The 17500-nt window shown below is 50.3% G+C and overlaps 1 protein-coding gene across 1 annotated transcript in view; it reads left to right on the top strand.

Moving 5' to 3' along the window:
* Window positions 1-17500, top strand: part of gbe1a (glucan (1,4-alpha-), branching enzyme 1a) — a 183974-nt gene that overhangs the window by 114261 nt on the left and 52213 nt on the right. Inside the window, exons 11-12 of the mRNA XM_065004992.1 lie at window positions 4515-4625; window positions 6491-6662. Of these exons, the coding sequence (XP_064861064.1) occupies window positions 4515-4625; window positions 6491-6662 (283 nt within the window). The remainder of the gene's footprint in view (window positions 1-4514; window positions 4626-6490; window positions 6663-17500) is intronic.

Consider the following 17500-nt stretch of genomic DNA (forward strand, 5'->3'; position numbering starts at 1 on the left):
GTTATACAGATGGTCCCATATAGATGGTCCCATATAGATGCTCTACAAACACACACAGATTTAACACTTACTAATACTACTACTACTACTAATATTACTACTGTCACTGCTGCTACTACTACTACTAATATTACTACTGTCACTGCTACTACTGCTGCTACTACTGCTACTACTACTACTACTACTGATGCTACTACTACTACTACTGCTGCTACTGATGCTACTACTACTACTGCTGCTACTACTACTGCTGCTACTACTACTGCTGCTACTACTGCTACTACTGCTGCTACTACTACTGCTGCTACTACTGCTGCTACTACTGATGCTACTACTACTACTGCTACTACTGCTGCTACTACTGCTACTACTGATGCTACTACTACTACTGCTACTACTACTGCTGCTACTACTACTGCTGCTACTACTGATGCTACTACTACTACTGCTACTACTGCTGCTACTACTGCTACTACTACTACTACTGCTGCTACTACTACTACTACTGCTACTGCTGCTACTACTACTACTACTGCTACTACTACTACTACTACTACTACATGGAACCCCCCTACATGTCTAGGGTAGGATGATGGAGAGGGAAGCTGGTACCCTGTCTAGTCTAGTCTAGTCTAACCCCCCCCCTACATGTCTAGGGTAGGAGGATGGAGAGGGAAGCTGCTGTTGATGGCTCATCCTTTAGTGGCCTCGTGTGGGTTGGGGTATTACTGATCTTATCACACACACTAGTGATTACCTCAAGCAAGGGAGGAAGTTTCATTTTTTTTCCTTAATCCCCCCCCATCTCCCTCCTCCCTTCCTCCCTCCTTTTTGTCTGGCGTTATGCTGCCTTCTACTGTTTGGAAAAGGAACTACAGGCACACATGCACACAGTACCAGTCAAAAGCTTTAGAACAAAAACAAGGGTTTTTCTTTATTTTTACTATTTTCTACATTGTACAATAATAATGAAAGCATCAAAACTATGAAATAACACATATGGAATCATGTAGTAACCAAAAAAGTGTTGAACAAATGAAAATATATTTTAGATTTTTCAAAGTAGCCACCCTTTGCCTTGATCACAGCTTTGCACACGCTTGGCATTCTCTCAACCAGCATCACCTGGAATGCTATTCCTACTAAATTGAAGGAGTTCCCACATATGCTGAGCACTTGTCAGCTGTTTTTCCTTCACTCTGCAGTCCAACTCATCCCAAACCATCTCAATTTGTTTGTGGTCGGGTGATTGTGGAGGCCAGGTCATCTGATGCAGCACTCCATCACTCTTCTTCTTGGTTAAATAGTCCTTACACAGCCTGGAGGCGTGTTGGGTCATTGTCCTGTTGAAAAACAAATGATAGTCCCACTAACCCCAAACCAGATGGGATGGAGTATTGCTGCAGAATGCTGTGGTAGCCATGCTGGTTAAGTGTTCCTTGAATTCTAAATAAATCACAGACAGTGTCACCAGCAAAGCACCATCACACCTCCTCCTCCATGCTTCACGGTGGGAACCACACATGCGGAGATCATCCATTAACCTACTCTGCGTCTCACAATAAACCAAAAATCTCAAATTCGGACTCATCAGACCAAAGGACAGATTTCCACCAGTCTAATTTCCATTGCTTGTGTTTCTTTGCCCAAGCAAGTCTCTTCTTATTGGTGTCCTTTAGTAGTCGATTCCTGCAGCAAATCGACCATGACGGCCTGATTCACACAGTCTCCTCTGAACAGTTGATGTTGAGATGTGTCTGTTACTTGAAATCTGTGAAGCATTTATTTGGGCTGCAATCTGAGGCTGGTAACTCTAATGAACTTATCCTCTGCAGCAGAGGTAACTCTGGGTCTTCCTTTTTCTGTGGCGGTCCTCATGAGAGACAGTTTCATCATAACGCTTGATGGTTTTTGCGACTGAAAAACTTTAAAAGTGATTGAAATGTTCCGTATTGACTGACCTTCATGTCTTAAAGTAATGATGGACTGTTGTTTCCCTTTGCTTATTTGAGCTGTTCCTGTCGTAATATGGACTTGGTATTTTACCAAATAGGGCTATCTTCTGTATACCAACCCTACCTGGTCACAACACCACTGATTGGCTCAAACGCATTAAGAAGGAAATCAATTAAACAAATTAACTTTTAACAAGGCACACAATGCATTCCAGGTGACTTCCTCATGAAGCTGGTTGAGAGAATGCCAAGTGTGTGTAAAGCTGTCATCAAGGCAAAGGGTGGCTACTTTGAAGAATCTCAAATCTAAAATATATTTAGATTTGTGTTATCACTTTTTTGGTAAACTACATGATTCCATATGTGTTATTTCATTGTTTTGATGTCTTCACTATTATTCTACAATGTAGAAAAATAGTACAAATAAATAAATTACCCTTGAATGACAACAGTCCATTTTGGGCTCCTGAGTGGCGCAGCATCTCAGAGGTGTCACTACAGTTCCTGGTTCGAATCCAAGCTGTATCACATCCGGCCGTGATTGGGAGTCCCACAGGGCGGGCCCAGTGTCGTCCGGGTTTGGGAGTCCCACAGGGCGGGCCCAGTGTCGTCCGGGTTTGGGAGTCCCACAGGGCGGGCCCAGAGTCGTCCGGGTTTGGGAGTCCCACAGGGCGGGCCCAGAGTCGTCCGGGTTTGGGAGTCCCACAGGGCGGGCCCAGAGTCGTCCGGGTTTGGGAGTCCCACAGGGCGGGCCCAGAGTCGTCCGGGTTTGGGAGTCCCACAGGGCGGGCCCAGAGTCGTCCGGGTTTGGGAGTCCCACAGGGCGGGCCCAGAGTCGTCCGGGTTTGGGAGTCCCACAGGGCGGGCCCAGAGTCGTCCGGGTTTGGGAGTCCCACAGGGCGGGCCCAGAGTCGTCCGGGTTTGGGAGTCCCACAGGGCGGGCCCAGTGTCGTCCGGGTTTGGGAGTCCCACAGGGCGGGCCCAGTGTCGTCCGGGTTTGGGAGTCCCACAGGGCGGGCCCAGTGTCGTCCGGGTTTGGGAGTCCCACAGGGCGGGCCCAGAGTCGTCCGGGTTTGGCCGGGGTCCGTCATTGTAAATAAGAACTTGTTCTTAACGGACTTAACGGACTTGCTTTTTAAAGAATGAGTCGTTTTGATCGGTCAGAAATAGTACGGTATGTCATACTATTTCTGTCCACACAGCATCAGATACATGGGCTGTGTATAGTAAGACAGAGGGGGCGCTGTTTCGCTCACTCGGATGCATTCTCTGACGAGAGAGTTTCAGCCATGCTTAATTGAAGGAAAGTTGGCAGGTGCACTGTTCGGATGCTGGAATTATTTTGTGCACAAACCTGTGACCTATTTTTTGGAATAGGCAGTGTATCCAATAGGCTTGAAGGAACTTGAAGTCAATTTGCCAAGAAATGATATATTTACTCTGCTTCTGTACAGAAATATATTTTCAAAATCACCAGAGAGACTTATCCACAGCGAATCATTAGCTTCTTTTTTAAAAATATAGCTGTGGGCTGTTTCAGATGCGTAGCCCTATGTGCCTATTGTTAAAGGCTGCCATTTGCGCTGAAGGCAACAGGCCTAGCTGATGATTGGCTGCCAGTGTAAAGCGTCTAAGATATATGTGAAGATAATGTCGTTTAAAATGCTGAGACATGAAGAAGAGTCAGGATATAGTCTCTCTCCAGAATCTCCCCGAATGTATAAATTATATAAACTCGCCCCCCCCCTCTCTCTCTCTCTCTCTGTCTTTCTCTCTCTCTCCCTCCTCTCCCCCCCCCTCGCTCCCCCTCTCTCTGTCTTTCTCTGTCTCTCTGTCTTTCTCTGTCTCTCTCTGTCTCTTCTCTCTCTCACTCTGTCTTTCTCTCTCTCCCTCCCTCCCTCTCTCTCTGTCTTTCTCTCTCTCCTCCCTCTCATTCTCTCCTCTTTCAAATCCCATTTCTCACTGTTCCCCTCTCCCTCCCTCAACCCCTTTTGCCATCCTCTCTACTCCACCCCTCTCTCTCCCTCTCCCCTCTCCTCCCCCTCTCTCCTCTCTCCTCTCTCCCTCTCCCCCTCTCCTCCCCTCTCTCTCCCTCTCTCTCCCTCTCTCCCCCCCCCTCTCTCGCTCTCTCTCCTCCCTCTCTCTCTCTCCTCCCCCTCTCTCCTCCTCTCTCTCTCCTCCCTCTCCCTCTCCTCCTCCTCCCTCTCCCCCTCCTCCCTCTCCCTCTCTCTCCTCCCCCTCTCTCCTCCCCTCTGTCTCTACCTCTCTCCCTCTCTCTCTCTCCTCCCTCTGTCTCTACCTCTCTCCCTCTCTCTCTCTCCTCCCCCTCTCTCTCTCTCCTCCCCCTCTCTCTCTCTCCTCCCCCTCTCTCTCTCTCTCCCCCTCTCTCTCTCTCCTCCCCCTCTCTCTCTCCTCCCCTCTCTCTACCTCGCTCCCTCTCTCTCTCCTACCCCTCTCTCTCTCCTCCCTCTCCCTCTCTCCCTCTCTCCTCCCCCCTCTCCCTCTCTCTCTCTCCCCCTCTGTCTCTCCCTCTCTCTCCTCCCCCCTCTCTCTCTGTAGATACTGAAGGAGTTAAAGGATGAGGAATGGGACATGGGGAATATCGTCTACACGCTGACCAATAGGAGGAAGGGCGAAGGAAGCATCGGCTATGCTGAGAGCCACGACCAGGTACTATTGGCCAGTGATATAATCAATAGGGCTGACGGTCACCGTGATAACTATCGAGAGTCACAGGAGAAAAGCAGGAAGTAAAAACAAATGTTCTTCAATTCAACTGACAAAAAATCCATTCCGTTGCGTGAGACACGTCAGTTGGCCCCATTTGAATAAACGTTCCTCATTCCAACAGTGTCATCATGTTAAGAGTCAGAAACAGACTCCGCCCTCTGGTCCCGCCAAAGAAAGTGCTATACAAATGAAATGTTACGACTATTATTTATACCCCGGCGATAGGGGGACTAGACCTCGGCGATAGGGGGAATAGACCCCGGCGATAGGGGGACTAGACCCCGGCGATAGGGGAAAGAGGGACTAGACCCTGGCGAAAGAGGGACTAGACCCCGGCGAAAGGGGGACAAGACCCCGGCGATAGGGGGACTAGACCCCGGCGATAGGGGACTAGACCCTGGCGATAGGGGACTAGACCTCCGATAGGGGACGATAGGGGGGGACTAGACCCCGGCGATAGGGGACTAGACCCCGGCGATAGGGGGACTAGACCCCGGCGAAAGAGGGACTAGACCTCGGCGATAGGGGGACTAGACCCCGGCGATAGGGGGAATAGACCCCGGCGATAGGGGGACTAGACCTCGGCGATAGGGGGACTAGACCCTGGCGATAGGGGGACTAGACCCCGGCGATAGGGGGACTAGACCTCGGCGATAGGGGGACTAGACCCCGGCGATAGGGGGACTAGACCCCGGCGAAAGAGGGACTAGACCTCGGCGATAGGGGGACTAGACCCCGGCGATAGGGGGACTAGACCTCGGCGATAGGGGGACTAGACCCTGGCGAAAGAGGGACTAGACCCCGGCGATAGGGGGACTAGACCCCGGCGAAAGAGGGCGACTAGACCCCGGTGATAGGGCGACTAGACCCCGGCGAAAAGGGCGACTAGACCCCGGCGAAAGAGGGCGACTAGACCCCGGCGAAAGAGGGCCCCCGGCAAAAGAGGGACTAGACCCCGGCGAAAGAGGGGCTAGACCCCGGCGCTAGGGGGACTCCGGCGATAGGGGGACTAGACCCCGGCGATAGGGGGACTAGACCCTGGCGAAAGAGGGACTAGACCCCGGCGATAGGGGGACTAGACCCCGGCGATAGGGGGACTAGACACCGGCGATAGGGGGACTAGACCCTGGCGAAAGAGGGCGACTAGACCCCGGTGATAGGGCGACTAGACCCCGGCGAAAGAGGGCGACTAGACCCCGGCGAAAGAGGGCCCCCGGCAAAAGAGGGACTAGATCCCGGCGCTAGGGGGACTCCGGCGATAGGGGGACTAGACCCCGGCGATAGGGGGACTAGACCCCGGCGCTAGGGGGACTCCGGCGATAGGGGGACTAGACCCCGGCGATAGGGGGACTAGACCCCGGCGATAGGGGGACTCCGGCGATAGGGGGACTAGACCCCGGCAATAGGGGGACTAGACCCCGGCGATAGGGGGACTAGACCCCGGCGATAGGGGGACTAGACCACGGCGATAGGGGGACCACGGCGATAGGGGGACTCTCTCTCTGTCCATGTTGCCAGGCTCTGGTAGGGGATAGTAAAGTATCTCTCTATGTTGCCAGGCTCTGGTAGAGAGATACTTTACTATCCCCTATGTTGCCAGGCTCTGGTAGGTGATAGTAAAGTATCTCTCTATGTTGCCAGGCTCTGGTAGGGGATAGTAAAGTATCTCTCTATGTTGCCAGGCTCTGGTAGGGGATAGTAAAGTATCTCTCTATGTTGCCAGGCTCTGGTAGGGGATAGTAAAGTATCTCTCTATGTTGCCAGGCTCTGGTAGGGGATAGTAAAGTATCTCTCTATGTTGCCAGGCTCTGGTAGGTGATAAGTCCCTGGCCTTCTGGCTGATGGATAAAGAGATGTACACCAACATGAGTTCCCTGATCCCCATGACTCCCGTCATCGACCGAGGCATCCAGCTACATAAAATGATCCGCCTCCTCACACACGCTCTGGGGGGAGAGGGCTACCTCAACTTCATGGGTGAGTTGGGGAGAGGGCTACCTCAACTTCATGGGTGAGTTGGGGGGGGCTACCTCAACTTCATGGGTGAGTTGGTGAGAGGGCTAACTCAACTTCATGGGTGAGTTTGGGGGGGGAGAGGGCTACCTCAACTTCATGGGTGAGTTGGGGGAGAGGGCTACCTCAACTTCATGGGTGAGTTGGGGGAGAGGGCTACCTCAACTTCATGGGTGAGTTGGAGGGTGAAGAGGGCTACCTCAACTTCGTGGGTGAGTTGGGGAGAGGGCTACCTCAACTTCATGGGGAGAGGGCTACCTCAACTTCATGGGGGGGAGGCTACCTCAACTTCATGGGTGAGTTGGGGAGAGGGCTACCTCAACTTCATGGGTGAGTTGGGGAGAGGGCTACCTCAACTTCATGGGGAGAGGGCTACCTCAACTTCATGGGGGGGCTACCTCAACTTCATGGGTGAGTTGGGGAGAGGGCTACCTCAACTTCATGGGTGAGTTGGGGGGAAGAGGGCTACCTCAACTTCATGGGTGAGTTATGGGGGGAAGAGGGCTACCTCAACTTCATGGGTGAGTTGGGGGGGGGGGCTACCTCAACTTCATGGCTGAGTTATGGGGGGAAGAGGGCTACCTCAACTTCATGGCTGAGTTATGGGGGGAAGAGGGCTACCTCAACTTCATGGGTGAGTTATGGGGGGAAGAGGGCTACCTCAACTTCATGGGTGAGTTGGGGGGGAGAGGGCTACCTCAACTTCATGGGTGAGTTGGGGGGGGAGAGTGCTACCTCAACTTCATGGGTGAGTTGGGGAGTTGGTCAGCCCACAAATTACAGATAACGTTTAAATGATGCACACAATATCCGCTTTCCCAGGCCAGTATTCTTCTATTCATTTGGGCCAGTAGCTTTCAGTTGGAACTGGCGAATTTATCTGAATGTCCAGCCCTGGGCATGCTAATTTAAAAGATGACTAATCATTATTAGCCTGGTTCTGTATGGAATGAAGGCACATTATTTAATTATTTTACCTTTACTTAACTAGGCAAGTCAGTTAAGAACAAATTCTTATTTACAATGACGTCCTAGGAAGAGTGAGTTAACTGCCTGTTCAGGGGCAGAACGACAGATTTGTACCTTGTCAGCTCGGGGATTTGAACTTGCAACCTTCCAGTTACTAGTCCAACGCTCTAACCACTAGGCTACCCTGCCGCCCCATTATGAGAGACAGGTCAGGTGAGATCGAATGATGTGCTGGTGCAATCAACTGAAAAAGGGGTATGTTGTTTCCCAATGTGGTACTCTGTCGTTTTCCAATGCGGTACTCTGTCGTTTTCCAATGCGGTACTCTGTAGTTTTCCAATGTGGTACTCTGTAGTTTTCCAATGTGGTACTCTGTAGTTTTCCAGTGTGGTACTCTGCAGTTTTCCAGTGTGGTACTCTGTAGTTTTCCAGTGCGGTACTCTGTCGTTTTCCAATGTGGTACTCTGTCGTTTTCCAATGTGGTACTCTGTCGTTTTCCAATGTGGTACTCTGTCGTTTTCCAATGTGGTACTCTGTCGTTTGGTACTCTGTCGTTTTCCAATGCGGTACTCTGTCGTTTTCCAATGCGGTACTCTGTCGTTTTCCCAATGTGGTACTCTGTAGTTTGGTACTCTGTCGTTTTCCAGTGTGGTACTCTGTCGTTTGGTACTCTGTCGTTTTCCAATGTGGTACTCTGTCGTTTGGTACTCTGTCGTTTTCCAGTGTGGTACTCTGTCGTTTGGTACTCTGTTGTTTTCCCAATGTGGTACTCTGTCGTTTGGTACTCTGTTGTTTCCCAATGCGGTACTCTGTCGTTTCCCAATGTGGTACTCTGTCGTTTCCCAATGTGGTACTCTGTCGTTTGGTACTCTGTCGTTTCCCAATGTGGTACTCTGTCGTTTCCCAATGTGGTACTCTGTTGTTTCCCAATGTGGTACTCTGTCGTTTTCCAATGTGGTACTCTGTCGTTTCCCAATGTGGTACTCTGTCGTTTCCCAATGTGGTACTCTGTCGTTTCCCAGTGTGGTACTCTGTCGTTTTCCCAATGTGGTACTCTGTCGTTTGGTACTCTGTCGTTTTCCAATGTGGTACTCTGTCGTTTGGTACTCTGTTGTTTTCCCAATGTGGTACTCTGTTGTTTGGTACTCTGTTGTTTTCCCAATGTGGTACTCTGTCGTTTGGTACTCTGTTGTTTTCCAGTGTGGTACTCTGTCGTTTGGTACTCTGTCGTTTTCCCAATGTGGTACTCTGTTGTTTTCCCAATGTGGTACTATGTTGTTTTTCCAATGTGGTACTCTGTCGTTTTCCAATGTGGTACTCTGTCGTTTGGTACTCTGTTGTTTTCCCAATGTGGTACTCTGTTGTTTGGTACTCTGTTGTTTCCCAATGTGGTACTCTGTCGTTTTCCCAATGTGGTACTCTGTTGTTTGGTACTCTGTTGTTTCCCAATGTGGTACTCTGTTGTTTTCCCAATGTGGTACTCTGTCGTTTTCCAAAGCGGTGGTAGTTTTCCAGTCTGTAGTTTTCCAGTGCGGTTTGGTACTCTGTTGTTTTCCCAATGTGGTTTTTCCCAATGTGGTACTCTGTTGTTTGGTACTCTGTTGTTTCCCAATGTGGTACTCTTTCCCAGTGCGGTACTCTGTCGTTTTCCCAATGTGGTACTCTGTTGTTTGGTACTCTGTTGTTTCCCAATGTGGTACTCTGTTGTTTTCCCAATGTGGTACTCTGTCGTTTTCCAAAGCGGTACTCTGTAGTTTTCCAGTGCGGTACTCTGTAGTTTTCCAGTGCGGTACTCTGTTGTTTTCCCAATGTGGTACTCTGTTGTTTTCCCAATGTGGTACTCTGTTGTTTTCCCAGTGCGGTACTCTGTTGTTTTCCCAATGTGGTACTCTGTCGTTTGGTACTCTGTTGTTTTCCCAATGTGGTACTCTGTTGTTTTCCCAGTGCGGTACTCTGTTGTTTTCCCAATGTGGTACTCTGTTGTTTGGTACTCTGTCTTTCTGTTGTTTTTTCCCAATGTGGTACTTCTGTTGTTTTCCCAAAGCGGTACTCTGTTGTTTTCCCAATGTGGTACTCTGTTGTTTGGTACTCTGTTTTCCAGTTTCCCAATGTGTGGTACTCTGTGTTTTCCAGTGCGGTACTCTGTTTTTCCCAACTCTGTTGTACTCTGTTGTTTTCCCAATGTGGTACTCTGTACTCTGTTGTTTTCCCAATGTGGTACTCTGTTGTTTTCCCAATGTGGTACTCTGTTGTTTTCCCAATGTGGTACTCTGTTGTTTGGTACTCTGTTGTTTCCCAATGTGGTACTCTGTCGTTTGGTACTCTGTAGTTTTCCCAATGTGGTACTCTGTTGTTTTCCCAATGTGGTACTCTGTCGTTTTCCCAATGTGGTACTCTGTTGTTTTCCCAATGTGGTACTCTGTTGTTTGGTACTCTGTTGTTTTCCCAATGTGGTACTCTGTTGTTTGGTACTCTGTTGTTTCCCAATGTGGTACTCTGTTGTTTGGTACTCTGTTGTTTTCCCAATGTGGTACTCTGTTGTTTGGTACTCTGTTGTTTCCCAATGTGGTACTCTGTCGTTTTCCAGTGTGGTACTCTGTCGTTTTCCAAAGCGGTACTCTGTCGTTTGGTACTCTGTCGTTTTCCAATGCGGTACTCTGTCATTTCCCAATGTGGTACTCTGTTGTTTTCCCAATGTGGTACTCTGTAGTTTCCCAATGTGGTACTCTGTAGTTTTCCAAAGCGGTACTCTGTTGTTTTCCCAATGTGGTACTCTGTTGTTTTCCCAATGTGGTACTCTGTAGTTTCCCAATGTGGTACTCTGTAGTTTTCCAAAGCGGTACTCTGTTGTTTTCCCAATGTGGTACTCTGTAGTTTTCCAGTGCGGTACTCTGTAGTTTTCCAGTGCGGTACTCTGTTGTTTGGTACTCTGACGTTTTCCAATGTGGTACTCTGTCGTTTGGTACTCTGTCGTTTTCCAGTGCGGTACTCTGTCGTTTTCCAGTGCGGTACTCTGTCGTTTTCCAGTGCGGTACTCTGTCGTTTTCCAAAGCGGTACTCTGCAGTTTTCCACCATCTCCCTAAGATCAATATCATCCCACTCACACACAGGAGAGATGGGGGAGGAGAGAGCGAAGAACGGAGACCAGGAAAGAGTTAGTTCTGCAATGAAATGGAAAACGGTTTTGTTGGTAAATCATATACAATTACATGGGAGAGGAGAGGAGGGGAGAGGAGAGGAGAGGAGAGGAGAGGAGAGGAGAGGAGAGGAGAGGAGGGGAGGGGAGGGGAGAGGAGAGGAGAGGAGGGGAGAGGAGAGGAGAGGAGAGTTCACTGAAGTCAGACAATATTAATATTAACTTCACCCCACAACTTTTCTCTCTGTCTGTCGTCCAGACTACAACATACAATACAACTGTCTATTTAACAGGGTTCTCACAAGGAGCTTAAAAGTACTTGAATTTGGCACTCTGAAATTAGAATACTGGAATACATTGAAAATCTGATATTTTTTCAAGTTGGTCATTCAAAAGTACTTCAATTAAAATGAGAGGAGAACATGAAATGATCTAGTATGAAAAATATTATAAAAATGTAATGTGTCTTGCAAATTAATTTCCAGTTTTTGTTTCTTTTCTCCTCGCTGTGGTTGCCAGGCGCGCTCATTCCACCCACACTGTCTCTCAGCCAGGCATGTACAGGACTGACTGATTCGTCTTCGCCAAACATCACATCGATGGCAAAAAATCTCAATTCAATCCTGCCTTTTCTGCTCTAATGGAACATTTGTGGGATCTTTTATTTCAGCTCATGAAACATGGGACCAACACTTAACATGTTGAGTTTAATAATATTTTGTTTTTAATTTGCTGTTTTTGATTTTTGTTATACTCTTGTGAATTCTATGGTTTTTGATTACTTGTAGTTTTCCATGTTGTTTTGTAATGAATTGGTGCTGCCTATCTTGGCCAGGACACTCTTGAAAAATATATTTTAAATTTCAATGAGCCCGTCCTGGTTAAAGACAATATTACTGTTTGTCCCTCTTAAGACAGCAACAATATACAGTAGCAAGTACAGTACCAGTCAAGTTTGGACACATCTACTCATTGCAGGGTTTTTCTTTATTTTGTACTATTTTCTACATTGTAGAATAATAGTGAAGACATCAACACTATGAAATAACACATATGGAATCATGTAGTAACCAACAAAGTGTTAAAACAGATCTAAATATATTTAAAATTCTTCAAAGTAGCCTTTAATGACAGCTTTGCACACTCTTAGCATTCTCTCAACCAGCTTAACCTGGAATGCTTTTCCAACAGTCTTGAAGGAGTTCCCACACATGCTGAGCACTTGTCAGCTGCTTTTCCTTCACTCTGCGGTCCAACTCATCCCAAACCATCTCAATTGGGTTGAGGTCGGGTGATTGTGGAGGCCAGGTCATCTGATGCAGTACTCCATCACTCTCCTTCTTGGTTAAATAGTCCTTACACAGCCTGGAGGTGTGTTGGGTCATTGTCCTGTTGAAAAACAGATTAAAGTCCCACTAAGCCCAAACCAGATGGGATGGAGTATTGCTGCAGAATGCTGTAGTAGCCATGCTGGTTAAGTGTGCCTTGAATTCTAAATCAATCACACCTCCTCCTCCGTGCTTTACGGTGGGAACCACACATGCGGAGATCATCCATTCACCTACTCTGCTTCTCACAAAGACACGCCTGGTTGGAACCAAAAATCTCAAATTTGGACTCCATATGTGTTATTTCATAGTTGTGATGTCTTCACTATTATTGTACAATGTAGAAAATAGTAAAAATAAAGAAAAACCCTTGAATGAGTAGGTGTGTCTGAACTTTGACTGGTACTGTAGTTCACCTTGTGTTCCACTGTGTCTCTGAACCCAACCAACCGGTGTCAGGTGTAAGAAATGTTTCCCACTTTGACATTGTGAGCATGTGGGAATTGGCCCTGGAGAGCCACACGAAGGGGGACGGACACAACGCTACATCCTGCCAGACACCAGGTCTACATTATGAGGGGGACAGACACCAGGTCTACATTATGAAGGGGACAGACACCAGGTCTACATTATGAAGGGGACAGACACCAGGTCTACATTATGAAGGGGACAGACACCACATCCTGCCAGACACCAGGTCTACATTATGAAGGGGGACAGACACCAGGTCTACATTATGAAGGGGACAGACACCAGGTCTACATTATGAAGGGGACAGACACCAGGTCTACATTATGAAGGGGACAGACAACAGGTCTACATTATGAAGGGGACAGACAACCACATCCTGCTGGTACCAGGTCTACATTATGAAGAGGACAGACACCAGGTCTACATTATGAAGGGGGACAGACACCAGGTCTACATTATGAAGGGGACAGACACCAGGTCTACATTATGAAGGGGGACAGACACCAGGTCTACATTATGAAGGGGGACAGACACCACATCCTGCTGGTACCAGGTCTACATTATGAAGGGGACAGACACCAGGTCTACATTATGAAGGGGGACAGACACCAGGTCTACATTATGAAGGGGACAGACACCAGGTCTACATTATGAAGGGGGACAGACACCAGGTCTACATTATGAAGTAGGACAGACACCAGGTCTACATTATGAAGGGGACAGACACCAGGTCTACATTATGAAGGGGACAGACACCACATCCTGCCAGACACCAGGTCTACATTATGAAGGGGGACAGACACCAGGTCTACATTATGAAGGGGGACAGACACCAGGTCTACATTATGAAGGGGACAGACACCACATCCTGCTGGTACCAGGTCTACATTATGAAGGAGGACAGACACCAGGTCTACATTATGAAGGGGACAGACACCAGGTCTACATTATGAAGGGGGACAGACACCAGGTCTACATTATGAAGGGGGACAGACACCAGGTCTACATTATGAAGGGGACAGACACCAGGTCTACATTATGAAGGGGGACAGACACCAGGTCTACATTATGAAGGGGACAGACACCACATCCTGCTGGTACCAGGTCTACATTATGAAGGAGGACAGACACCAGGTCTACATTATGAAGGGGACAGACACCAGGTCTACATTATGAAGGGGGACAGACACCAGGTCTACATTATGAAGGGGACAGACACCAGGTCTACATTATGAAGGGGGACAGACACCAGGTCTACATTATGAAGGGGGACAGACACCAGGTCTACATTATGAAGGGGACAGACACCACATCCTGCTGGTACCAGGTCTACATTATGACATTTTCTCTACAACGACCTCCAGAGATGTTTAGCCAGTCACCAGATGTGTAGCCAGTCACCAGATGTGTAGCCAGTCACCAGATGTGTAGCCAGTCACCAGATGTTTAGCCAGTCACCTCATTCACTGTGATATTCTGCTTTATAAGTCTGCAGCTCCTGCCGTTCTGGTGACAGGCGTCACTAACTAAAGCTGCCCGTTGGAAGCAAGATGCCGGTTACTAGTCCAACGCTCTAACCACTAGGCTACCTGCCGCCCCTCCACTCTAACCACTAGGCTACCTGCCGCCCCTCCACTCTAACCACTAGGCTACCCTGCCGCCCCTCCACTCTAACCACTAGGCTACCTGCCGCCCCTCCACTCTAACCACTAGGCTACCCTGCCGCCCCTCCACTCTAACCACTAGGCTGCCTGCCGCTCCCTCTAACCACTAGGCTACCTCCACTCTAACCACTATTCTACCTGCCGCCCCTCCACTCTAACCGCTAGGCTACCTGCCGCCCTCCACTCTAACCACTAGGCTACCTGCCTCCCTCCACTCTAACCACTAGGCTACCTGCCGCCCCCACTCTAACCACTAGGCTACCTGCCGCCCTCCTCTCTAACCACTAGGCTACCTGCCGCCCCCCACTCTAACCACTAGGCTACCTGCCGCCCCCACTCTAACCACTAGGCTACCTGCCGCCCCTCCTCTCTAACCACTAGGCTACCTGCCGCCCCCTCCTCTCTAACCACTAGGCTACCTGCCGCCCCCCACTCTAACCACTAGGCTACCTGCCGCCCTCCGCTCTAACCACTAGGCTACCTGCCGCCCCCCACTCTAACCACTAGGCTACCCAGCCGCCCCTCCGCTCTAACCACTAGGCTACCTGCCGCCCTCCACTCTAACCACTAGGCTACCCTGCCGCCCCTCCCCCTCTAACCACTAGGCTACCTGCCGCCCTCCACTCTAACCACTAGGCTACCTGCCGCCCCTACACTCTAACCACTAGGGCTACCTGCCGCCCCTCCACTCTAACCACTAGGCTACCTGCCGCCCCTCCACTCTAACCACTAGGCTACCTGCCACCTCTCCACTCTAACCACTAGGCTACCTGCCGCCCCTCCACTCTAACCACTAGGCTACCTGCCGCCCCTCCACTCTAACCACTAGGCTACCTGCCACCCCTCCACTCTAACCACTAGGCTACCTGCCACCCCTCCACTCTAACCACTAGGCTACCTGCCACCCCTCCACTCTAACCACTAGGCTACCTGCCGCCCCTCCACTCTAACCACTAGGCTACCTGCCGCCCCTACACTCTAACCACTAGGCTACCTGCCGCCCCTCCACTCTAACCACTAGGCTACCTGCCGCCTCTCCACTCTAACCACTAGGCTACCCTGTCGCCCCTCCACTCTAACCACTAGGCTACCTGCCGCCCCTCCACTCTAACCACTAGGCTACCTGCCGCCCCTCCACTCTAACCACTAGGCTACCTGCCGCCCCTACACTCTAACCACTAGGCTACCTGCCGCCCCTCCACTCTAACCACTAGGCTACCTGCCGCTCTCCACTCTAACCACTAGGCTACCCTGTCGCCCCTCCACTCTAACCACTAGGCTACCTGCCGCCCCTCCACTCTAACCACTAGGCTACCTGCCGCCCCTCCACTCTAACCACTAGGCTACCTGCCGCCCTCCACTCTAACCACTAGGCTACCTGCCGCCTCCACTCTAACCACTAGGCTACTTGCCGCCCCTCTACTCTAACCACTAGGCTGCCTGCTCCACTCTAACCACTAGGCTACCCTCCACTCTAACCACTAGGCTACCTGCCACCCTCCACTCTAACCACTAGGCTACCTGCCGCCCCTCCACTCTAACCACTAGGCTACCTGCCGCCCTCCACTCTAACCACTAGGCTACCTGCCGCCCTCCACTCTAACCACTAGGCTACCTGCCGCCCCTCCACTCTAACCACTAGGCTACCTGCCGCCTCTCACTCTAACCACTAGGCTACCCTGTCGCCCTCCACTCTAACCACTAGGCTACCTGCCGCCCCTCCACTCTAACCACTAGGCTACCTGCCGCCCCTCCACTCTAACCACTAGGCTACCTGCCGCCCCTCCACTCTAACCACTAGGCTACCTGCCGCCCCTCCACTCTAACCACTAGTCTACCTGCCGCCCCTCCACTCTAACCACTAGGCTACCTGCCTCCCCTCCACTCTAACCACTAGGCTACCTGCCGCCCCTCCACTCTAACCACTAGGCTACCTGCCGCCCTCCTCTCTAACCACTAGGCTACCTGCCGCCCTCCACTCTAACCACTAGGCTACCTGCCACCCTCCACTCTAACCACTAGGCTACCTGCCACCCTCCACTCTAACCACTAGGCTACCTGCCACCCTCCACTCTAACCACTAGGCTACCTGCCGCCCTCCACTCTAACCACTAGGCTACCTGCCGCCCCTACACTCTAACCACTAGGCTACCTGCCGCCCCTCCACTCTAACCACTAGGCTACCTGCCGCCTCTCCACTCTAACCACTAGGCTACCCTGTCGCCCCTCCACTCTAACCACTAGGCTACCTGCCGCCCCTCCACTCTAACCACTAGGCTACCTGCCGCCCCTCCACTCTAACCACTAGGCTACCTGCCGCCCCTCCACTCTAACCACTAGGCTACCTGCCGCCCCTCCACTCTAACCACTAGTCTACCTGCCGCCCCTCCACTCTAACCACTAGGCTACCTGCCGCCCCTCCACTCTAACCACTAGGCTACCTGCCGCCCCTACACTCTAACCACTAGGCTACCTGCCACCTCTCCACTCGAACCACTAGGCTACCCTGCCGCCCCTCCACTCTAACCACTAGGCTACCCTGCCACCCCAGTAGGTGTGTTGTCCCAAAACTCTGCTCCTCACTACTCAAATGTACTGAAAAAGTTACCATTCATGTAATGTAGTAAAGAACTAGTGAAACAACTTATTATTGAGTTGAACTTTGTAATTAAGGTTGTAGTGATTTTTTTTTAGGGGATATATTGCCATCTGCTGGCAACTAGAAACAATTCTTATTTTTTTACCTTTATTTTAACTAGGCAGAACGACAGATTTTTACCTTGTCAGCTCGGGGGATTCCATCTAGCAACCTTTAAGTTACTGGCCCAACGCTCTGACCACTAGGCTACCTGCCGCCCCTCCACTCTAACCACTAGGCTGCCTGCCGCCCCAATTTGTAAGGAAACTATTACAAATTGATGGTCCTTGAAAATAAATATTAGCTCTTGAAAAAGTAGTTGTAAATTGAATTTGCCACTGTCTGTACAGACCCTTATGTAAACACAGTGGAGACCTGATGCCATTACATCCACATCAGCCAGACATCCAGCTCTCTCTCTTCCCCCCGTCTGTCTCCCCCCGTCTGTCTCTCTCTCTCTCCCCCCCCGTCTCTCCCCCCGTCTGTCTCTCTCTCTCCCTGTCTGTCTCTCCCCCCGTCTGTCTCTCTCTCCCCCCCCTGTCTCTCTCTCTCTCTCCCCCCGTCTGTCTCTCTCTCTCTCTCTCCCCGTCTGTCT

This window comes from Oncorhynchus nerka, linkage group LG19, assembly GCF_034236695.1.
Source record: "Oncorhynchus nerka isolate Pitt River linkage group LG19, Oner_Uvic_2.0, whole genome shotgun sequence".
In the NCBI taxonomy this organism is placed as follows: Eukaryota; Metazoa; Chordata; class Actinopteri; order Salmoniformes; family Salmonidae; genus Oncorhynchus; species Oncorhynchus nerka.